Genomic DNA, 24,690 nt, shown 5'->3' with positions numbered 1-24,690 from the left:
CTGGTTACTCCCCTGGAACGCCTCCCTGCTAACCCTCATAGAGTGTCTATATCTTTGTCATGGATGTGATCTGACTGACTAATGCAGACAAAAAAAAATGGCTAGATTACGAGTTTGGCGTTAGGCTTAAAAAGCAGCGTTGGCCGGTCCTAACGCTGCTTTTTTAATGCCCGCTGGTATTACGAGTCTTGCAGGTACAGGTGTACCGCTCACTTTTTTGGCCAATTTTTTTGGGAAATACTGCAAATCCACTTTGGAATTCTATCAGCCAATCGGAATTAAGGTAGAAAAAATCCTATTGGCTGATGCAATCAGCCAATAGGATTGAACTTCAATCCTATTGGATGATCCAATCAGCCAATAGGATTGAGCTGGCATTCTATTGGCTGTTCCAATCAGCCAATAAAATGCCAGCTCAATTCTATTGGCTGATTGCATCAGCCAATAGGATTTTTTCTACCTTAATTCCGATTAGCTGATAGAATTCTATCAGCCAATCGGAATTGAAGGGACTTTGATGGAAGAGGATGCTTGGCGTCGAATGTCTTGATGATGGACCCGCTCCGCGCCGGATGGATGAAGATAGAAGATGCCGTCTGGATGAAGACTTCTGCCCGTCTGGAGGACCACTTCGCCCGGCTTGGATGAAGACTTCTCCTGGCTTCGTTGAGGAATTCGGCCCAGTTAGGTGAAGATTTCTCCCGGTAAGGTAAAAGAGCTGATTTCCTTGGGGCAATGCCCAGCAAAAGGCCCTTATAAGGGTTATTTGTAATTTAGTGTAGGGCTTTTTTTATTTTGGGGGGGCTTTTTTATTTTGTTAGGGGGATTAGATTAGGTGTAATTAGTTTAAAAATCTTGTAATTTGTTTATTATTTTCTGTAATTTAGTGTTTGTTTTTTTGTACTTTAGATAATTTTATTTATTTGTATTTAATTGTATTTAATTTAGGGAATTAATTTAATTATAGTGTAGTGTTAGGTGCAATTGTTACTTAGGTTAGGTTTTATTTTACAGGTAAATTTGTCTTTATTTTAACTAGGTAGTTATTAAATAGTTAATAACTATTTAATAACTATTCTACCTAGTTAAAATAAATACAAACTTGCCTTTAAAATTAAAATAAACCCTAACTAGCTACAATGTAACTATTAGTTATAGTGTAGCTAGCTTAGGGTTTATTTTATAGGTAAGTATTTAGTTTTAAATAGGAATTATTTAGTTAATAATAGTAATTTTATTTAGATTTATTTAAATTATATTTAAGTTAGGGGGTGTTAGGGTTAGACTTAGATTTAGGGGTTAATAACTTTCATATAGTGGCAGCGACGTTGGGGTCGGCAGATTAGGGGTTAAGAAATGTAGGTAGGTTGCGGCGACATTGGGGGAGGCAGATAAGGGGTTAATAAATATAATGTAGGTGTCGGCGATGTCAGGGGCGTCAGATTAGGGGTTAATAAGTGTAAGATTAGGGGTGTTTAGACTCGGGGTCAACGGATACAAGCTCCTCTTCAACCTCCTCGGGGGACGACAGTCCAGCTCCAAGCGAAAAAGGAAACGGAGCCAAAAACGAGCAAGGAGGTCAGAGCCAGGGCATGCAACGGCGAGTACGCCAAGCAAAGAAATAGGTAATACCAATAATGTTATCAATATCTCAAGTTATGTACTTTCTGCTGCAGAACTTTCTGTTTTATCTAAAGGTCTTACTTATTGCCCTGTGGAGGAGGTGGACACTTTTCAATTACAGCTAGATTTACATCGTCTATACAGGACTATTAAACTAAAAGCTTTCTTTGGGGAATCTGAGCCTGTGATTGATAACAGCTCTCAAATGGACAAATGCATTTTGGATCCATCGGTATTTGGTTTACGTGTTCAGAGTCAATTTACCCCTACTGTATATAATCATTCTGTTGACACATTTATTAATGTTGTGAATAAGGAATTTGAAAATTTGGTTAGTAAGTCCTCGCATTTGGATGCAAAACATAACTTGACAATTGCTGAAAAGACTGCCCTTGAGAGTTTAAAACAAAATTCTCACATTACAATTAAAGGAGCGGACAAGGGCGGAGCAATTGTCGTTATGGATACATCAAAATACAAAGGCGAAATTTTAAGACAATTGAGTGATCAAGGGGTATATAAGGAACTTGATTGTGATCCTTTGTTTGGGTTTATGACTAGAGTTAGGGAGATACTTAAAACTGCTGTTGATGATGAAATAATCAGTGAAAAAATGTTTGAATATTTGTTTAACCAGAATCCTAAAACCCCTAATTTCTATGTATTACCTAAAATACATAAGGATCTTTATGATCCACCGGGTAGGCCCATAGTGGCCTCCATTGACTCCTTGTTCAGTCCAATTGCTAAATTTTTGGAAAAGGTTTTTACTCCTCTAGTAAGACAGGGATGATCTTTTTTGAAAGACACTAGTGATTTTCTAAGTAAAATCAGAAGTTTGGCTGACCTTCCAGAGGATATCATTTTGGCTACTTGGGATGTAAGTAGTCTGTATACTATAATCCCCCATGCTGATGTTTTAAACAGTGTCTGGTCTTCTCTGATGCGGTCAGCCAAGTATTCTGATAGACAAATCAACTTCTTTATGGAGTTATTAGAACTAGTGTTAACCCACAATTATTTTTCTTTTGATGACAGATTTTTTCTGCAGTTACGGGGTACCTCAATGGGTTCAAATGTTGCTCCTGCCTACGCCTGCCTCTATATGGATCAATTGGAGGAAAAAGTGATATATATTGATCCTGAATTTCATAAATGTTTGGCTTGTTGGCGCTATATAGATGATCTGTTTATCATTTGGCAGGGCGACATTGAATCCATTGAGGCACTCCGTTTAAGAATAGAAAATAAGGTGCCAGCAGTAAAATTTACTGCTAATTATCATACTGAGAGTGTGGCTTTCCTAGACACTGTTGTCATGCGTGCTGGCAACCATTTTGAGACAGACATTTTTAGAAAGCCTACTGACAAGAATACCTTATTGTCCCGTCAAAGCCATCATCCGCCAAGAGTTTTCAAGAGTGTACCAAAATCTCAATTGCTTAGAGTGAAGAGGATAGTCTCAGACCCCTTAACCTGTTCATTGCGCTTAGATGAGATGCGTATGAGGTTTCAAGAAAGAGGTTATTCTTGTGGGGAATTAGAGTCTATCAATCTTCAACCTAAGCAAAATGGAGATGAGTCTAAGAAATTGGCCTTTGTTTCTAATTTTAGCAATATGAGTGTCAAATTACATAGAGTGATTTGTAAAAATTGGTTCATGTTAAGGGATTCTATGCCTGAAATTAGGGAGTTTAAATTACCACCTTTTTCTTCTTTTAGAAAGGGTAATTCTATTGGTAAGCAATTAGTTAGGGCTAAGGTAAAATCCATGAAAAATGCACAAAGGGTTTTTCGACCTATTGAAAATGGGACTTTTCCCTGCCTTAACTGCTCTCATTGTAACAACATTATTAAGGGTAATACAATAAGTCATCCCCATTCAGGAAAAATCTTTCATATTAAAGGCCATTTCACTTGTAAATCATCTTATGTGGTGTATGCTCTTAAGTGTCCGTGTGGACTATTATATGTCGGTGAGACGACACAGAGTGTCAAAGAGCGACTCACCCAACATAAGTCTACTATTAGGAACTCCAAAATGAGACACCTTCCAGTCCCCTTTCATTTTTTTGAGAGGGGACACCAGGTGAATCAGTTGAGATTTATGATACTTGACTCGGTTTCAAAAGGTTCTATTGGCTTTGACAGGGAAAGGATGTTGCTAAAAAAGGAAGCTATGTGGATACATAGACTTAGCACATTACATCCTAGGGGGCTTAATAGAGAATATCATTTGGCAGGTCTGTTTTAATACTCTTTAGGTTAGAGAAAGGATAATAAGTAACAATAATAAAGAAATAATTATCAGGTTCCTTGGTTATTTGAATCACAACTGCAGAGTATAAATAAATTATATTTGTTTCACAACTGAAGTACAGGCTATTATATCAGCATAGACTGTTTTACTCAGGGTGATTTTTATAAGTAATGGCAGTACGTCTTTATATGGTTATATAATATTGTTATACCATATAAATATTTAGAGGCAGAAAATAAGTATTATTATTAATAACAACTTTTGACATTAGTTGTGCTCAAACCCAAATGTGAGAGATAGTGATCATTGTAATAAGCACTGAAGCATGAGAGATGTGAGACACACAGACTGCAGCTGCTGACAGGGGCGTGACCTGCTGCGAGACACAGCACACAAAGTAATGCTTGCAGCGTGAATATCTGAACACAGACTAGTGATTGCAATAGGTGCTGTGAGACACGCTGAGTTGTAAGGAGCTGTATAGCACGCTGAGATGAATGAAGCTGTGTGACGTCACATAAAGTCCGTTACTGTCCGGTATGAGAGTGTATCAAAGGAAGTTCATAGAATTAAATAAAACATACATTGCAAACAAAGTAATATCTGAGAGACAAAGTCAATTTAGATAAGTTCAAGAGAAAACATGAAATTTGTAATTAGCCGTTACTTAAGGCATCCAAGGTAAATTAGAATTGATACAAGTACCGTAGCGGTAGTAGGTAGAATCCTCCTGTTGGAAATTAAATAGCAATTCCTGTAGAGATGTGGAGTTGAAATAAATTAATACTTCTTGGAATAGCAATCTTCAGGATGAATGAGACTAGTTGTTATTAGTCCCTTTATGAGACCAAACTGCAGCTGGTATTTGTAATCCCAAATGTTAAAGTAGTAGAAGTAAATCTTCTTTTGATAAGTATATAGCTTATAAGAATCAGAGCACTGGTTTCAGCAAACAATACTCAACAACTAAGCACTTGCTTGGGGCGGGGTGATGCCTTAAGTACAGGTGAGGAAGGTGAGTTGAGGCAAAAAGTAAAAGCAGGACTGGAATCCTTACAGATCCCCCCCCTCAAGCAAGCCGACCACGGGTTGGAATTTAGGTCTACTTGGATAGCGTCTATGGAAACGAGCAATAAGCTTTGGAGCATTAATGTGTGCATGAGGTTCCCAAGTGTCATCCTCTGGGGCGAACCCTTTCCATCGGACCAGATACTGTAATTCTCCATTATAAAGTCTTGAGTCCAAAAGATCATAAACTTCATAGACATCAGTGCCCAATTGAATAGGAGAAGGGGGTAGAAGAGGTACATCAGGCTTATCTCCCAAGTAGGGTTTCAATAATGATACATGGAAAGTTGGGTGGATGGGTAAAGAATCAGGTAGGTCAAGCCTGACGGCATTTTCATTGATGATGTGTAGAATTCTGAATGGGCCAAGGAACAACCCAGCCAATTTTTTACTTGGTAAGTGCATTTTAATGTTTTTGGAAGATAACCAAACATAGTCCCCTATGGAATATTTCGGAGAAGCTCTACGACGTAAATCATAAAATTTCTTCTGAGAAGCCTGAGCTTGTTTGATGTTATCTCGTAAGTGTAGGAAATTTTCAGCTATGTTTTGTGTTAACACATCAACAGATGGTGAGTCATGTGTAGAGGTCGTTTGGATACTGAATCTTGGATTAAAACCATAATTGGCGAAAAAGGGAGAGTAATTTGTAGTGCTGTTAATGGTATTATTATAGGCAAATTCAGCCATAGAGAGAAAAGAAGTCCATTTATTTTGATGATATGAGCAATAGCAACGTAGATATTGCTCAAGCCACTGATTGAGTCTCTCAGTTTGGCCGTTAGTCTGAGGGTGGAAGGCTGTGCTTAACCTTTGATCGATTTGGAGTGCTTTAGTGAGTGCTTTCCAGAAGCGTGAGGTGAATTGGGTTCCTCTATCAGTAGTTAAAATGGAGGGTAACCCGTGGTATCGTACAATGTGGTTTAGAAATAAGTATGCTGTTTCAATGGAAGTGGGTAACTTGTGATAAGGAATAAAATGTGCCATTTTAGTAAAATGATCTGTAACAACTAAAATGGTAGTTTGTCCAGAACTAGGTGGTAAATCAACTATAAAATCCATTCCCAAATGAGACCAAGGAGATTCCGGTACTTCCAGAGGAATTAAATAGCCATAGGGAGGTCTCCTTTCTGGTTTTGATACTGTACAGGTTGTACAATGTTGTATATATTCCTTTATACTGGTTTTCATCGATGGCCACCAGTAACTTCTGGAGATGAGCTCATGTGTACGTTTGATTCCTGGATGACCAATTAGTGGAGGGTCATGATGATCTTTGATTATTTTCTGTCTGAAACGTTCTGGAATATATAGTTTAGAACCATGAAAGTAAAAACCATTCTGGAGGGTTAGGCTATCTAGTAGGGTTTGGTCTTCTGAAGATAGATCAGATTGGTATTCCTTATCCTGTTGAGATAGGATAGCAAGGAATCGAGTAGGGGGAAGAATGCTAGTAGGAGAGTCTTCTTGTATAGGTCTTGAATCTCGTCGAGAGAGTGCATCTGCCTTCCCATTTTTTGATCCCGGCCTGTACATGATTTGAAAATTGAAACGACTAAAGTAGAGACTCCATCTCACTTGACGTCCAGATAAAGTTTTGTTATTTTGTAGATATTCCAAATTCCGGTGATCAGTGTAAATCACTATAGGTAGGGAGGTACCTTCAAGGAGATGTCTCCAGAATTCAAAGGCTCTTTTAATGGCTAGAAGTTCCTTGTCCCCAATGGAATAATTGATCTCTGCTGGAGTCATAATTTTTAATAGAACCCAACTGGGTGTAGTGGTTCTGTAGGAGACTGTCTTTGGGAGAGGACAGCGCCAAGAGCATAATCTGAAGAATCCACCTCTAGGGTATATTGAAGGTTTGGATCAGGATATTTCAGAATGGGAGCAGATGAAAAGGAATTCTTCAGGAAGCTGAACGCATCATCCTGTTCTTTAGTCCACTGGAAAGAGCAAGTAGCACTAGTTAATTTAGTCAGAGGTTTTGCAATTTTTGAGAAATTGCGAATGAACTTTCTGTAATAGTTACTGAAGCCAAGAAACTTTTGTAGTTCTTTCCGTGTTGAAGGTGTGGGCCATGATTTTACTGCTTCCACTTTGTTATCTTGCATTTGAATCCCATTTGGGCTGATGGAGTAACCCAGGAACTCTATTTTGTTGGTGTGGAAAATACATTTTTCCAATTTGGCGTATAGCCGATGGACTTGGAGTCTTGCTAAAACCCAACTAACATGTTTGATATGTTCTTCTAGATTTGTGGAATAGATTAGAATGTCATCTAGGTAGACAACAACACATGTGTCAAGGAGATCATGGAAAATGTCATTAATAAAGAACTGGAAAGTTGCGGGTGCGTTAGTTAAGCCGAAAGGCATAACTAGATATTCAAACAACCCATACCTAGTTCTAAAAGCGGTAAGCCACTCATCCCCCTCTCGGATATGCACTAAATTGTACGCCCCTCTCAAATCTAATTTAGTAAAAATCTGAGCATGCCTGAGTCTTTCTATGAGTTCAGGAATGAGGGGGAGAGGGTATCGTTTTTTTATGGTTATTTTGTTCAATTGTCTGAAGTCAATGATAGGCCGAAGAGATTGGTCTTTGTTCCGCACAAAAAACATTCCAGCACCAGCAGGAGAAACCGAAGGACGGATAAACCCTTTCTTTAGATTTTCATCTAGGTAAGTCTTTAGATGATCCAGTTCTGGTTGACAAAGTGGGTATAAATGTCCAATAGGTGGTGTGGTTCCAGGTTTCAGTTCAATAGGGCAGTCGTAGATTCTGTGTGGGGGAAGGGTATCTGCTTCCTTCTTACTGAAGACTTCAGAGAACTGCTTGTACATTTCTGGTATCAGAGTTTCTGATGTGGAGGATAAACTGTGAAAAAAGGTTCTATTGCAAGTCTGTTGACAAAAATCAGAATTTAATTGAACATTTAAGGATTTCCAATTAATATCAGGTTCGTGTAGCTGTAACCAAGCTAGCCCAAGTACTATTGGGAATAATGGAGAAGTGATTACATCAAAAGTGAGATGTTCATTGTGGCAAACCTAGCCACTTCTGGACTATAACGTAAGAAAGGTTGTCTGTGACAGACCCTTCGGTCAGGACTGAAAGTGTTAACTTTATTTTCTAACCACAAGTGGCTGGCTCCAGCTACAATCTAATTAATGCTTAGCATTCTATTGTTTGATCACCCCCAGAGAGAAACGCCTAAGTGATAAGGAGAGTCAAGAGTGTCCTGTGGTTGAAGTGTTTAAGTAATATAATCCTATTGTATCATGTCAAGGGCGCTTCTCCCTTTTATCTAATGTACAACATTCTTTCAACCCCCATCTGGGGGGGGGGGGTCAAAAACCTGTATAAATCTGTATGCTGCCTTCAAATAAAGTGTTATTCTGTTTAAAACCTGAAAACTGGCTGGGTTGTGAATTGCTGATTTCCTATGAAGGACATTGTTCCCTGGTGTTAACCCTTGGTATCCGGTTGGTACCGTTACAATTGGTGGCAAGCGACGGAATGAACCTTATCGCCCAGAAGAGCAACTACACAAGCAGTAACCTCAGGAAGAGGGGGATTACTACAATACTGACTAAGATGGAAGGAGTACCAGGGACCGAAGTGAATGGAGATGGATTATTCTAAGCTAAAGAGACAAACGTAAAAGGAACTGCTAGAAGCCAGGGGAAAGATAGGCAGCAGCAAACCCAAGGCTATATTAATTGCTGAGCTGATGGAGGGAGACAGAGCTCGCAGCGCTACGCCTCCAGCAGCCATGGAGGAGACCCTATACCAGAGGGAAATGAGGACCAGGCTGGAATTTTTACCCCAACCTGTACCACGGGATATGCTATCCGTGGTAATGGCAGATGTGCAGGAGTACGTGATGGCACACAGTCCGCGGAATGCATCCTCCCGAGCAGAATCCATTTTGGACGCACTCAGCAACCCAGTAAGACCCAAAATCCCATACCATGCATTTAAAATGTTTTGTGAGGAGAAGGATGAGATTGATGGGTATTTACAGGATTTTGAGAGACTGTGCGAGTTACATGATTTGGAGCAGTCCGTATGGATGCCGGTGCTAGCAGGCAAGCTAGCCGGTAGGGCAGCGGAAGCGTATCGCGCTGTACCCAGGGAGGACAGCAAGGATTACGCTAAAGTGAAGAGAGCGATCTTGGAAAGATATGCCATTACCTCAGAGGCATACCGGCGCAAGTTTAGAGGCCTGCGCAAGCCAGAAAGAGATTCCCATGCAGAGTGGGCCCACAAGCTGGATCAAGCATCTCAGGGGTGGATACAGGCCAGCCAAGCTACCACCATGGAAGAATTGCGACAACTGATGCTGTTGGAGCAATTCTTTAACGGCTTGTCCCCAGAAGCCCAAGAATGGGTGAGAGATCGAAAACCCCTCACCTTAACCGAAGCAGCCAGATTAGCAGACCAGCATTTTGATGCCAGGAGGCACCATGGACTACAGCCTAACAACGGACGGGCTAATATACAATGCCACACCTGCAAGCAGTGGGGACATATGGCACGTGAGTGCACCCAAAATCGGAGCAGACAAGCTTGGAACCAGGTCAGACAGAACCTGGCCCCAAGGGCGGCTGCTCACCATTACCAAACGGAGCCAGCCGCTCATGAGGTGTTGAGCACCCAAGCCGAGGAACCCCTGGGAATTCTGCATGAGGTGATGTCGGTCCAGGGACTTCGGGATTCGGGAGCTACTTTAACCCTGATAGCTCCCCATTTGGTGCCGGATACAGCACCCACTGGCGGATCCGTGGCAGTACGAGGGGCAGGGGGAGCAGTATACCGATTGCCCACTGCTAGAGTGGAGTACAGACCCCCAGTCACCCCAGCAGCTGCCAGTTACCAACCCCCGGCGCACCGCTATACCACACGGCCTCCGGCCACGAACTACCCTCAGAGAGCCCGGTTCAATTCGCGGGGCTACTCACAACCTATTCGGTGCTTTGGATGTAAGCAACTAGGGCACAAAAGACCAGAGTGTCCCCTAAATGCAGCGAATCAAGCACAGTCCTGGAGAAGACCCGCTGGCGGAATCCCACATAATCCTCAGCCTGTGGCCCGCTACGTAGAGGCGCCAGAATGCTGGGGCAGCCTACATGAAGCAGACCCCGTGCAAGCTGCCCACCGGAATAACCGGCAACGGGTTAAAGTGAATGGGAAGGAGGTCAGTTGTCTACGGGATACTGGTGCTACCATGACCTTGCTTCAAGAGAACTTGGTGCCTGAGAAACAGCACACTGGAGACACTGTGGCTGTGAGGGTAGCAGGGGGCACTGTGTTCCGCCTACCTGTTGCCAGGGTACATTTGGATTGGGGAGTGGGCGCTAGACTTGTGAATGTGGGGGTCAAGAAGGACTTACCTGCTGATGTTCTCCTTGGAAATGACTTGGCCCCCCTTGTTTCTGCCTATGCTCCCATGGATCCCGCTAATGTTAACCCTGTGACTACCCAAGCCCAGTCCCTCCGGGAAGAGACGCTTCCATGTTTGGGGTGGGGGCAGTACTGAGCCAAGTTGGAGCAGATGGCGGAGAACACCCCGTAGCTTACTTGAGCCGAAAGTTGTTGCCCCGGACATCCCCAAGCCGATCCGTTGGGATCAGACTGTGTATGCCGGCTTGGTTCTGGGGGAGCATTGTGGCAAACCTAGCCACTTCTGGACTATAACGTAAGAAAGGTTGTCTGTGACAGACCCTTCGGTCAGGACTGAAAGTGTTAACTTTATTTTCTAACCACAAGTGGCTGGCTCCAGCTACAATCTAATTAATGCTTAGCATTCTATTGTTTGATCACCCCCAGAGAGAAACGCCTAAGTGATAAGGAGAGTCAAGAGTGTCCTGTGGTTGAAGTGTTTAAGTAATATAATCCTATTGTATCATGTCAAGGGCGCTTCTCCCTTTTATCTAATGTACAACATTCTTTCAACCCCCATCTGGGGGGGGGGGGTCAAAAACCTGTATAAATCTGTATGCTGCCTTCAAATAAAGTGTTATTCTGTTTAAAACCTGAAAACTGGCTGGGTTGTGAATTGCTGATTTCCTATGAAGGACATTGTTCCCTGGTGTTAACCCTTGGTATCCGGTTGGTACCGTTACATTCATGATGTGTTTTTAATGTGGTGACAGAGAGCGGGATGGTGTGATGTGTAATTGGCCCTGATATCTCAGAGCCATCAACCACACGAAGGAAAATAGGAGACAACTTTTTTATCAATGGTATTTTATTTTTTGAAACCAGAGAACTGTCAATGTAGTTTCCTTGTGCTCCTGTATCCAAGATGGCTGGAAGGGTCAATTGCTTATTTGCCCACTGTAGAGAAAGAAGTAAAGAACAATGAAGAGGGTTGTTATGCTTTGACTGGAGAGAAAGATTGGTATGGTACTTACTCTTCTTGTTCTGTGGCAAAGAGGGGCAATCCTTTAAAGTATGAGATGAGGATGCGCAATACATGCAGAGGCCTCTAGTCTTCTTTCTTATGCGTTCTTCAGGAGTTAGAGGTCCTCTAATATAACTTATATCCATTGCTTCAGCACCAGTTGAACCAGTATGAGGACTGTTAGAAGTGGGATGGTTTAGAACCTTATCCTTCTTGTAAACTATTTCAGGGTATTGACGTTCAAATCTTCTTTCACGTAATCTCCTATCAATTTGCCTGCTGAGCTTCATAAGGCCTTCCAATGTTTCAGGTAACTCAGTTCGGGCTAATTCATCTTTTACTGCGTCAGAGAGTCCAAGCCTGAACTGGTTTTTTAAAGCAATGGCGTTCCATTGAGAGTCAATAGAATATTGCTTGAATTCTGTTATGTAACATTCAACAGGTTTGATACCTTGTTTTAAGTTCCTCATCTTTTTCTCAGCAGTATACTGTAGGTTAGAATCATAGTATAATTCATCCATGATATCCAGAAAAGATGAAAAAGATGAAAGAACAGCATTATTTGTCTCAAAAAGAGTGTCTGCCCAAATGCGAGGTTCACCTCTTAAATAGCTTATCATTGTAAGGACTTTAACCCTATCATTTGGGTATGTTTTAGGTTTAAGGGTGAAATTAAGCAGACAAGCATTTTTGAATTGACGGTATAAATTCCTATCTCCATTGAAAAAATCTGGAGGTGCAATAAATGGTTCTGACAGATTGCCAGGAAGGCTCTGTTTAGTAGAGACAGTGTCTTTTATTACTTTTCTTAAAGTTTCATTTTCTAATTGTAACTCTCTAAAGGCTTGACTAAGTTGGTCAACTCTTTGTGTTAAATTATAAAAAATTTGAGGAAGCTCTGCTGGATCCATTATTTATGGCTTAGTTGTTATATCAGGTTCCTTGGTTATTTGAATCACAACTGCAGAGTATAAATAAATTATATTTGTTTCACAACTGAAGTACAGGCTATTATATCAGCATAGACTGTCTTAATCAGAGTGATTTTTATAAGTAATGGCAGTAAGTCTTTATATGGTTATATTATATCGTTATACCATATAAATATTTAGAGGCTGAAAATAAGTATTATTATTAATAACAACTTTTGACATTAGTTGTGCTCAAACCCAAATGAGAGAGATAGTGTTCATTGTAATAATCACTGAGGCATGAGAGATGTGAGAGACACAGACCGCAGCTGCTGACAGGGGCGTGACCTGCTGCGAGACACAGCACACAGAGTAATGCTTGCAGCGTGGATATCTGAACACAGACTAGTGATTGTAAATAGAGCTGTGAGACACGCTGAGTTGTAAGGAGCTGTATGGCACGCTGAGATGTATGAAGCTGTGTGACGTCACATAAAGTCCGTTACTCTCCGGTATGAGAGTGTATCAAAGGAAGTTCATAGAATTAAATAAAACATACGTTGCAAACAAAGTAATATCTGAGAGACAAAGTCAGTTTAGATAAGTTCAAGAGAAAACATGAAATTTGTAATTAGCCGTTACTTAAGGCATCCAAGGTAAATTAGAATTGATACAAGTACCGTAGCGGTAGTAGGTAGATTCCTCCTGTTGGAAATTAAATAGCAATTCCTGTAGAGATGTGGAGTTGAAATAACTTAATACTTCTTGGAATAGCAATCTTCAGGATGAATGGGACTAGTTGTTATTAGTCCCTTTATGAGACCAAACTGCAGCTGGTATTTGTAATCCCAAATGTTAAAGTAGTTGAAGTAAATCTTCTTTTGATAAGTATATAGCTTATAAGAAACAGAGCACTGGTTTTAGCAAACAATACTCAACAACTAAGCACTTGTTTGGGGTGGGGTGATGCCTTAAGTACAGGTGAGGAAGGTGAGTTGAGGCAAAAAGTAAAAGCAGGACTGGAATCCTTACAATAATAAAAAAACAAAAAAACAAAAAATAAAAAATTAATATTAATAACATAACAATAAATATCTCAAATATATGAAATGTGTATGATATATGTTTAAGGTATTAACAGAGAGTGAGGCATGAGAAGTGGTGATTTGTCATGCTTAAATATCAGATTATATGAGATTGGTTGTATAGTGTTATTAATTGAATGTTATAAAAAAGGTGTGTATTTTCTTTGTATTTTTTTCTTTTGATGATGTCATAATTGACAATTGTTAATTGGGGGTGGGTCTATTTGGCTATATAAGATGTACATTTGGCATTTGTTTGTATTGAGCCTGAGGAGGGGGTAACTTACCCCGAAACGTTGCTCTGTATGTGCTGCTGCCTATAGTAAAGAAACTTTGATTCAAATTGATTCCTGAGTGTCTGCCTAATTTCTTTGACATAGACTCGGGGTTTATGTTAGGGTGTTAGGTGTAGACATAAATGTATTTTCCCCATAAGAATCAATGGGGCTGCGTTAGGAGCTAAACGCTGCTTTTTTGCAGGTGTTAGGTTTTTTTCCATTGATTCCTATGGGGAAATTGTGCACAAGCACGTTCAGCCAGCTCACCGCTAACGTAAGCAGCGCTGGTATTGAGGTGAGATGTGAGATGTGGAGCAAAATTTTGCTCTACAATCACTTTTTTGCGGTTAACGCTGGGTTTGTAAAAACCCGTAATACCAGTGCTGTCTGTAAGTGTGCGGTGAGCATAAACTGCTCATTAGCACCGCATAGCATCTAACGCCAAACTCGTAATCTAGCCGAAAAGGGTCTATTATAACTATAGGAGATATGTCAATACATGTATATATACTATTTGAATTATATGCAATTTCTTGTATAATGCATATTAATTTAAGTTAATTTCCGTTTTCTTTTTTTATTTTGAACATTAATATTTATTTTTTTATTATTCAGAAAAATAAATATTAATGTTTAAAATAAAAAAAGAACACTAAAAGTACTCTGATAAAAATGTATTATTAATATGCAATACGCAAGAAATTGCATATAATTTAAACATTGTATATACATATAATGCTCCTCTAAACTATTAACCCCTTATGTGCCCTCACCCCAGCATATCCTAACAACTCTACACTATTAACCACTAATCTGCCATAACCTATTAACCTAATCTGCCATAACCTATTAACCCCTAAACCGCCACAACTCCCATCGCAATAAACCCCCTAACCTATTAACCCCTAAACCGCCACAACTCCCATCGCAATAAACCCCCTAACCTATTAACTCCTAAACTGTCACAAACCCCCATCGCAAAGTACCCCAACACAACTTAAATCCATTCCTGCTACTCCCCCAAGACCCCAAACCTAACACCCCTAAGTTACAAAAAAATAAATGCTAGCATTACAAAAAATAAAAAATACATTACCAACAAAAAAAAAAACCACTACAGAAAAAAAAACCTCCAACCAGTAAGTCTATCCTAAAACAAAAGTACCCTTAACACTAAAATATACTCTAAAAATTGCCTTAAAAAGGACTTTTGTCGGGCAGTGCCCTAGTTGAAGTAAATAGCCATTTTGCATTAAAAACACTTGTCCTAAAGTCTATCCTTAAAAATGATGCCCTGAAAAAGGCATTAGCAATTAAGCTGTCTTGTGATGGGGGTGTGTTGTGGTAAGATAGGGGTTAAGTAAGTTATGGGTTATGTGATAACGTGTTGTGGCGGTATAGGGGTTAAGTAAGTTAGGGGTTTTGCGATAAGGGGTTGTGGCTGCATAGGGGTTAAGTAGGTTAGGGGTTATTGAGATGGGGGTTTGTATAGGTGTAGGGGTTTAGTAGATTTATGGTTGTGATGGTATAGGGGTTAAGTAATGTAGGGGTTATTGTGGTGGGGGTTGTGGCGGTATAGGGGTTAAGTAGTGTAGGGGTTATTGCAATGGGGGATTGTTGTGGGATAGGGGTTAAGTAGTGTAGGGGTTATTGTGGTGGTATAGGGATTAAGTCATGTAGGCTGTGGTGCATTTATTTTGTTGTGCAATATATTTAAAAGGGATTCTTTACTTTACATCGCCAATGTAGGTGGTGATGCTGCTTGGAATATTACGCCAAAATTGCCACCCATTGTGATGTATAGTAAAACGCCTCTCAGGATTGCTGCATTTAAACAGCATTGTTGGCACCTTTGAATATTTCACCCTCTTTCTCGACATAGAGACAAATCAATTTTGAATATCTCTCCGGCACTTCTGATCATCAAGGCCTGGGACAGAAAGCAAGACAAAAACCGATGGCACCCTAAACGTGTACACCTCTTTGTATGTGGTATGCAGAATGTTGTTTGTACATCTCTGCTATAAAATATTATTATTATAGCTGTGAGCAGATTATATACACAGATATATATGCATTATAAAAGATCAAATTAAATTAATGGTGAAAACAAAATATACAAATAAGCTGATTACCTTTTTTCTTGCGTTTCTGGATACCCCCGATAAGAATGACAACCACAATCAGTAAAAGTGCTATGGCCACAGACACAGATATTACAATCGGTGTTAGAAACATTTTGTTTGCTAGAAAAGAGAAATTCAAAAATATTAAAATAGTTAGACAATAAGTTGTTTATAATTGAATGCCTTATTTGAATTACAAAAGAAAAAAAATGGGTTTCATATCCCTTTAAGATCCGTCTCCTGGAACATCATCAACCAATCAAGTAATCAGACTATTGACTGGTCTGGATTCAGATGTGTATGATTACAACTATGCATCACCCAAGATCTTATATTAGAATATTATTATTAAATGGTTAATTGTTTATTTAAATAGAACACTGATACTATGTTGACAATGGCGAGTAAACAGGATAAAACATGTCACATTTTTCTGGGGTTTTTATTCCATTTTTTTAAAATTAATATTGCCTTTTGCCTGTGTCATGATTTGTAAACCGTGTCATTGCTAGATTCAAATCCTGTTGTTTAACAGGGAAACAGGTGTATAATGTACATGGTTGAGGCTTACACTTCCATAACAAGTTCCAGTGTTAATTTTCTTTTTGCTAAATAGAGTTTTGGGTAGTTTCCTCCTTTTCTTTATTACTATTTAGTAGTTAATGTGTGCAAATTATTTTTGTGGTTCCTACCTTTTTCTTTATCACTGTATTATGATCAGTTGTATAATGCAAAAAAACTTGGGTTGCTGTAAATAATAATGATAATGACAAATTCTTATTCCTATAAAAAACAAATTGCATGCTAAACTCAGAGAATATTATTATTACCTCCATAGTCAAGTCGGAAATCTTTCTGGAGGGGTTGATGAAGAGATGCGTGTTGGACCATGACTGAGAAGGTCTGATTTTCGTGTTCCTCTGTAGGTGTTATGGTAACGGAGCTTTTCACTGAGTACGTCCCATCAGAATTTCTTTGAGGTGTATCATGAATAGCAGATTCCAGGACCTCTTTGTCTCTGAGCCATTTAATATCAATGTCAATGGGGTAGAAGTTGATAATTGTGCTGATGAGAAAACTTTCCTTATTCTTTTTGACAATGTTATTTGTAATAATGATTGTTGGGGTAGCTGTGAGAAACAATAAAAATAAAATGTATTTTGTTTTATATTCTGTAGATTAAAATCTTGGCAATTTTGGCTTTGATTTCCTTATCCCCACAAGTGTAATTAAGGCTAATGCCAATAAGTGATCAAATAGATCATTTTAACACATTGAGGCCCATTTATCAAGCTCCGAATGGAGCTTGAGAGTCCATGTTTCTGGCGAGCCTACAGGCTCGCCGGAAACACCAGTTATGAAGCAGTGGTCTAAAGACCGCTGCTCCATAACCCTATCCGCCTGCTCTGAGCAGGCGGACAGAGATCGCCACAATTCAACCTGATCGAGTACGATCGGGTTGATTGACACCCCCTGCTGGCGGCCGATTGGCCGCAAATCTGCAGGGGCCGGCATTGCACCAGCATCTCACAAGAGCTGCTAGTGCAATGCTGAATACAGAGAGCGTATTGTTCAGCGAGGTCTGTCGGACCTGATCGGCACTTTCGGATCAGGTCCGACAGACCTTCAATAAATAGGCCTCATTATGGAGACTCTACTAAACCTGTACACGATTCTGTGAAAACCATGTGCCAAAACAAATAAAGCCTGACAGGCCCACTCTTTTTTTGTTGTTCTCTGGTATATAAGTTGTACATTTTAATATTGTAGCATCATATATATTACACTTGGTATCGCAGGGTATAGTGGTAAATTGATAAAGTGCCTAGCCCAAAGATATGTAGTCTATGTTGTCTTAATTTCTTAATGTGTGTGAACAATTGTTTATACCAGCATTAGGTGCTTGTGTGTGTGTGTGTGTATATATATATATATATAGATGGATAGATAGATAGATATAGATGGACAGATATAGATAGACAGTTTTTTTAATCAATGTACTACTTGAATGCTCTCTCTCTTTTAATTTTACTTATGTTTGGTAAAATAGTTTAGTATTATGAACATGCATTTAATTTTCTTTCTCTTTCTTCCTCTTTCTTTCCTTCATTTTCTTTCCTTTCTTTCCAAACTATAAGATATTTTTACATTCTTACCATAAACATTAACCATGACTTCTTTCTCCTGTTCTTCGGGAGTATAGACCACTGAACACTTGTAGGTTCCACTATCAGGTATCTTTATGTTGGAAATTAACAGAGAAGCTATTCCATCTGTTGTCACACTTGCATTTAAGGATGCTCTTGGGTGTGATGTTCTCACAACTTTATTATATCTCAAGATCTCCTTTCCTTGAAAGTACCAACATATTGCCAGGTAATCAGGGTTTATAGGTGGTGTATCCACACGGAATGTGCAAGGAATTAAAATATTGGCACCCACTTTAGCACTCTGAGGTTGAACAGTTATGTCCAACACTGCACCTAGAGAAAATCGACAGGATGAGTACATACAGAATATACTGTGGCGCTAAATACAAAGGTATGGCTATTCAAAATCGCTGAGTGCTTCTCAACAACTTTATCCAATTTTATCTCAATATTGGCATCATGGATGAAGAAAGCAATTATTTTTTTTATTTTTTTTAATGTCAATAAATAAACATATATATTTTTAAGTGTTTTCCCTATAGAGGGGTAAATTTGACAAGAGGCAAGCGGACAGGACTTACTGTAGCAAATCATGTGTGCTCAACCTCGCAAAATGCCGACAGCATGTCGACATTTAATATCCCACAAGCTTTTCTAGTGAAATGCTTGTACAATGCTGCCCCCTGCACACTGTTAGCCAATTGGCCGCTAGCAGGGGCTGTCAATCATCCCGATCTAAATCTAAAATCATCCAGATCATCTAAAAGGTGGTGCACACGACCGCTGCTTCTTTACTTCCATTTCTGGTGGACCAGAAATGATGGGGCTCCAAAGAAGCGTCCGCTACTTAATAAATGCAGCCCAATGTATCTATTGTTTGGATCACAACCCTACTAAAATATTTTCTAAAATATAAATTCATCAGCTGAAATGAAGTTGTGCTATAAGTTACTTTTTAATATAGATGTGAAATTCTAATTCCCTGTGCTCTGCCGCCCACTTCAATAGTCAATTTTTCTGTGAGCTAACGGTTTGAATTGTTCTCCAATTAGCGCTCCCTCCATATGGCACTTTTTTTGTAGCTAGAGTGCTGATTGGAAAACAATTCAAACCTTAAAGGGACATTATACACCAATTGTCATATACAGTAACTGCATGTAATAGACACTAATATAAAGAAGAATATGCACAAATACTTATCTAAAAATCCAGTACAAAACCATTTAAAAACTTACTTAGAAGCTCCAAGTTTAGCACTGTTGATGAGATTAGCTGGAACACCCAGTGAAATAGGCTGGGTGCAGATACCCCCCCCCCCCCTCATATGAAAAGACAGATTAGACAAACAGGAGCCAGCAGTGGTCTGTAAATGCATGTTAACGACTGACACTTTGGGGCTTGGTTAGGAGTCTGAAAACCAGCACATTGTTATTATTGTTATAAAAATAGGCAAAAACTATACATTGTTATAAAAAAAACACTCCCAGATGGACTATATAAATAGATCATCTAGAAAACATTTATGCAAAGAAAAATCTAGTGTATAATGTCCCTTTAAGCTCACAGAAAAACTGATTTTTGAAGTGGATGGCAGAGCACAGGGAATTAACATTTGATATCTATATTAAAAAGTAAGTTCTAGCGCATTTAAGATATCACTAACATTCCAAATCTGGTTTTAAAAAGGGGAGAGTTTATCATCACTGTACATAAGTAAAATGATACAAATGATTTCTAAATAAATATTTGTAAAGATTCTATTACTCAGATATTTTGCTTTTTATTTTTACCCACCCAATTTTTACCCTCTCTTTCCCCTTTTTTATTTCCTATCTTTGGAAAAAGAAGAGTTAAAAATAATAACATTATCTGTCTTTCCTCTCCTGCCTCCATCTAATAAATTTTGCAAAGATTCAATATCTAACAAAAAACAAAACAAAACTTGACTCCTGGTCAAATTTAACAAAATTTCCCAGAATATAACTCATTAAAGGGACTGTATAGAGTGTACTGTATTTTTCCCCTTTTAATGTATTTCCAATGACTTGTCATACCAGCATCATAGTATAAAATGTATTAAATATGTTAATTTAGGTTTATTGTTGTATATAAAATAGATTTTTTTTTGTTCTTTGCCACCCATCAAAATGTATTGAACTTGCAGGGAAATTAAATCTCCTTATTTTATTAATTTCTGTAAACACAGATGCTTCTTTATCTTATCTCTGTCTGTATACCAAGCTAAAGTACTTAGGACATGATAATCAAAAACTATGTCACTAAAATTCTAAACAATGTTTAAATGATGTGTCACTAAATGGCAGTGGCCGACCGTTGGAGGGCCGGCAAAACCTTGCTGGCCTAGCCTGGCTCCTGGAATAGAGCATTGGACTGGAATTGAGCCCCAGTCCGATGTTTCTTAAAAGGGGTGCCGATCGAGCAGGGTGCAGCTAAGGGATCAAGTTGCCCCTTTAGTATGATGTTGCCAATTTGAGGGATGGGGTTGCTACCTTCTGGGAGGAATGGGGGACCAGAATTAAAGTGTCCCCCATTCCTCCTAGAAGGTAGCACCCCCAAACAAGTAAAGTCCTACACTAAATATTCAATATTTAAAATAATACTGTTATGTAGAATGCATATTATTAAAATATTTGCATATAAATTAATTAGTTAGTTAATGTTGCTTGTTGTGTTTATTATTTGTTATTAAAGAAAGTATAATTAAAATTATAGTTCTACATAACTGCATGCCTGTTATGTACAAATATAATTTAATAGTACTGACTACTATAACATAAATATATGTTAACATATATATCTATGTTATAAATAATAAACACAACAAGCTAATATAAATTAATTTTAATATATATGCAATACTTAGACCTTTATGCAATATACATGCATAAGTTTAAATATTGAATGTCAATGCAAGACCTGACTACATTATATCTACAATCTTTTAAATAAAGTATTGGATATAAATTAAAATGTAAATATTCTTGCTATATAAATATATATATATATATATATATATATATATATATATATATATATATATATATATATATATATATATATATATATATTTAAAATAATAAACACAAGAAGAAAAAATAAATATATATTAATTTATATACATTATATAAAGAATATTCATCATACATGAGAATGCATACTATTTTAAACATTTTAGATAAATGATAAAATACACGATTAGCCCCTAAGCTGCCCTAACTTAATCACCTAATAAACTTCCATACAGGTATAGGAGGTGGTTAGGTGATTAAAAACTAAACTGCCACCTCTCAATACAAACTAGAACTCCACTACATAACACTTAACCACCTCTCTAAAATAACCCCCAAAGTTACATAAAAAAAGTTACAATTAAACCAACATTACGCTTAACACTAACCTACATGCCTCATAAAAAATAATCCAAAACAAAAAAACTAACGCTAAATATATATTACTAGTATTAAATGGGTCACCTTTTAGTGGGATTATTTAAGCTTAACTGGAGCTTTTTGTATATATTTTAGATTTGTATAGGTTGAACTCGATGGACTCCGGTCTTTTTTCAACCTCATCTACTAAGTTACTATGTTACTATTACAATAGCTCTTAAAAGGGCCTTTTGTAGGGCATTGCCCTAAAGTCAATACAGTTCTTTTACATTTAAAAAAAATCACAACACTCCCCTCTGCAATACAATTAACCCCCCAAAATAATAAAGTGTAACTACAAGACCTATCCTAAAATTTAAAATAAAAACTATCATATTCTTTAAAATAAAAAACCCACCCAAAAAAGCCCTAACTAAATCAAAAGTTTTAACACACCATGCGAATATCCAGCTCCTCTTAATCCACACTGGGGCCTTCTTCATCCCGGGTCCAGGCGCTGGGGGCCCATCTTCTCAGCGGCCTCTTCCGCCGCCTTCTCTTTGCAATCTTCTTCAATGTCTGGGCCCTCTTCATCCTGGGTCCAGGCGCCTGGGGCCCATCTTCACGGAGGTGGACTTCGGTGACTTCTTCCACCGCCTACACTCCGCAATCTTCTTCAATGCCAGGACCCTCTTCATCCATATTGACTGATTTTTAATCATCCAATCCCTACTGACTGGTTTTTAATCAACCAATAGAAAGAAAGTATTTTATTTTAAATACTAATCATGCAATCCTATATTATAAAAGGCCATGTATTTTTAATGCGCAGTAGAGACTGTGTGAGGACAAACATACCTCGCCTTTAACCGCAGCACAAGACAGCTTCAGAATGCTCCAGCAGTCTTAGCTGTTATGTTACAGCTTAGAGCTGGAGCTCCTGGAGCTCCAGGCATCTGTCACATATGGAGCAAGATCAAGATCGGTGCTCCGCCTCCATATGAGGGCAGATGCCTGATCGTTACAGATGGTAACACTGTGTGTGTCACCATCTTTAACAATCTTCTACTGGTTCTGGCGGGAGGTGTCGGCAGGAAGGTGGGCAGAAGGCTCAGCAGCAAAGTGGGAAGGGAGTGGAAGGGCCCAATGCTGCAAAAATAATTTTCCTAAAGGAACAGGGAGGGATGGGGCAGCTACACTACAGAAAAATGGTTTGGGGGTGCGGGGGGCACTAAATGGCGATCACGGAAGGGGGAAGGTGGTGGGACCACTACATTAGTGAAAAAAAGAGGTCTAAAGAAAAAAAGTGGTTAATAGGTACTGGCAGACAGCTGCCAGTAACTAAGATGGCAGCAATACTTAGAGGGGGGAGGGTCAGAGAGCTGTTTTAGGGGGATCAGGGAGGTTGTAGGGTCTCTGCTATAAAATATTATTATTATAGCTGTGAGCAGATTATATACACAGATATATATGCATTATAAAAGATCAAATTAAATTAATGGTGAAAACAAAATATACAAATAAGCTGATTACCTTTTTTCTTGCGTTTCTGGATACCCCCGATAAGAATGACAACCACAATCAGTAAAAGTGCTATGGCCACAGACACAGATATTACAATCGGTGTTAGAAACATTTTGTTTGCTAGAAAAGAGAAATTCAAAAATATTAAAATAGTTAGACAATAAGTTGTTTATAATTGAATGCCTTATTTGAATTACAAAAGAAAAAAAATGGGTTTCATATCCCTTTAAGATCCGTCTCCTGGAACATCATCAACCAATCAAGTAATCAGACTATTGACTGGTCTGGATTCAGATGTGTATGATTACAACTATGCATCACCCAAGATCTTATATTAGAATATTATTATTAAATGGTTAATTGTTTATTTAAATAGAACACTGATACTATGTTGACAATGGCGAGTAAACAGGATAAAACATGTCACATTTTTCTGGGGTTTTTATTCCATTTTTTTAAAATTAATATTGCCTTTTGCCTGTGTCATGATTTGTAAACCGTGTCATTGCTAGATTCAAATCCTGTTGTTTAACAGGGAAACAGGTGTATAATGTACATGGTTGAGGCTTACACTTCCATAACAAGTTCCAGTGTTAATTTTCTTTTTGCTAAATAGAGTTTTGGGTAGTTTCCTCCTTTTCTTTATTACTATTTAGTAGTTAATGTGTGCAAATTATTTTTGTGGTTCCTACCTTTTTCTTTATCACTGTATTATGATCAGATGTATAATGCAAAAAAACTTGGGTTGCTGTAAATAATAATGATAATGACAAATTCTTATTCCTATAAAAAACAAATTGCATGCTAAACTCAGAGAATATTATTATTACCTCCATAGTCAAGTCGGAAATCTTTCTGGAGGGGTTGATGAAGAGATGCGTGTTGGACCATGACTGAGAAGGTCTGATTTTCGTGTTCCTCTGTTAAAAACTTACTTAGAAGCTCCAAGTTTAGCACTGTTGATGAGATTAGCTGGAACACCCAGTGAAATAGGCTGGGTGCAGATACCCCCCCCCCCCTCATATGAAAAGACAGATTAGACAAACAGGAGCCAGCAGTGGTCTGTAAATGCATGTTAACGACTGACACTTTGGGGCTTGGTTAGGAGTCTGAAAACCAGCACATTGTTATTATTGTTATAAAAATAGGCAAAAACTATACATTGTTATAAAAAAAACACTCCCAGATGGACTATATAAATAGATCATCTAGAAAACATTTATGCAAAGAAAAATCTAGTGTATAATGTCCCTTTAAGCTCACAGAAAAACTGATTTTTGAAGTGGATGGCAGAGCACAGGGAATTAACATTTGATATCTATATTAAAAAGTAAGTTCTAGCGCATTTAAGATATCACTAACATTCCAAATCTGGTTTTAAAAAGGGGAGAGTTTATCATCACTGTACATAAGTAAAATGATACAAATGATTTCTAAATAAATATTTGTAAAGATTCTATTACTCAGATATTTTGCTTTTTATTTTTACCCACCCAATTTTTACCCTCTCTTTCCCCTTTTTTATTTCCTATCTTTGGAAAAAGAAGAGTTAAAAATAATAACATTATCTGTCTTTCCTCTCCTGCCTCCATCTAATAAATTTTGCAAAGATTCAATATCTAACAAAAAACAAAACAAAACTTGACTCCTGGTCAAATTTAACAAAATTTCCCAGAATATAACTCATTAAAGGGACTGTATAGAGTGTACTGTATTTTTCCCCTTTTAATGTATTTCCAATGACTTGTCATACCAGCATCATAGTATAAAATGTATTAAATATGTTAATTTATGTTTATTGTTGTATATAAAATAGATTTTTTTTTGTTCTTTGCCACCCATCAAAATGTATTGAACTTGCAGG

The 24,690-nt window shown here is 38.3% G+C and overlaps 1 protein-coding gene across 1 annotated transcript in view; it reads right to left on the bottom strand.

Moving 5' to 3' along the window:
- Positions 1-24,100, bottom strand: part of LOC128641647 (tyrosine-protein phosphatase non-receptor type substrate 1-like) — a 64,472-nt gene extending 40,372 nt beyond the window's left edge. The window contains exons 1-5 of the mRNA XM_053694182.1: positions 23,657-24,100; positions 22,836-22,946; positions 17,920-18,246; positions 16,594-16,893; positions 15,773-15,883 (exon numbers count right to left, since the gene is read on the bottom strand). Of these exons, the coding sequence (XP_053550157.1) occupies positions 15,773-15,883; positions 16,594-16,893; positions 17,920-18,246; positions 22,836-22,946; positions 23,657-23,900 (1,093 nt within the window). The 5' untranslated portion in view covers positions 23,901-24,100. The remainder of the gene's footprint in view (positions 1-15,772; positions 15,884-16,593; positions 16,894-17,919; positions 18,247-22,835; positions 22,947-23,656) is intronic.
- Positions 24,101-24,690: the final 590 nt, after the last annotated feature.

The sequence above is a fragment of the Bombina bombina genome, chromosome 11 (assembly GCF_027579735.1).
Source record: "Bombina bombina isolate aBomBom1 chromosome 11, aBomBom1.pri, whole genome shotgun sequence".
Lineage (NCBI taxonomy): Eukaryota > Metazoa > Chordata > Amphibia > Anura > Bombinatoridae > Bombina > Bombina bombina.
This window is presented reverse-complemented; position numbering and strand designations above follow the sequence as displayed.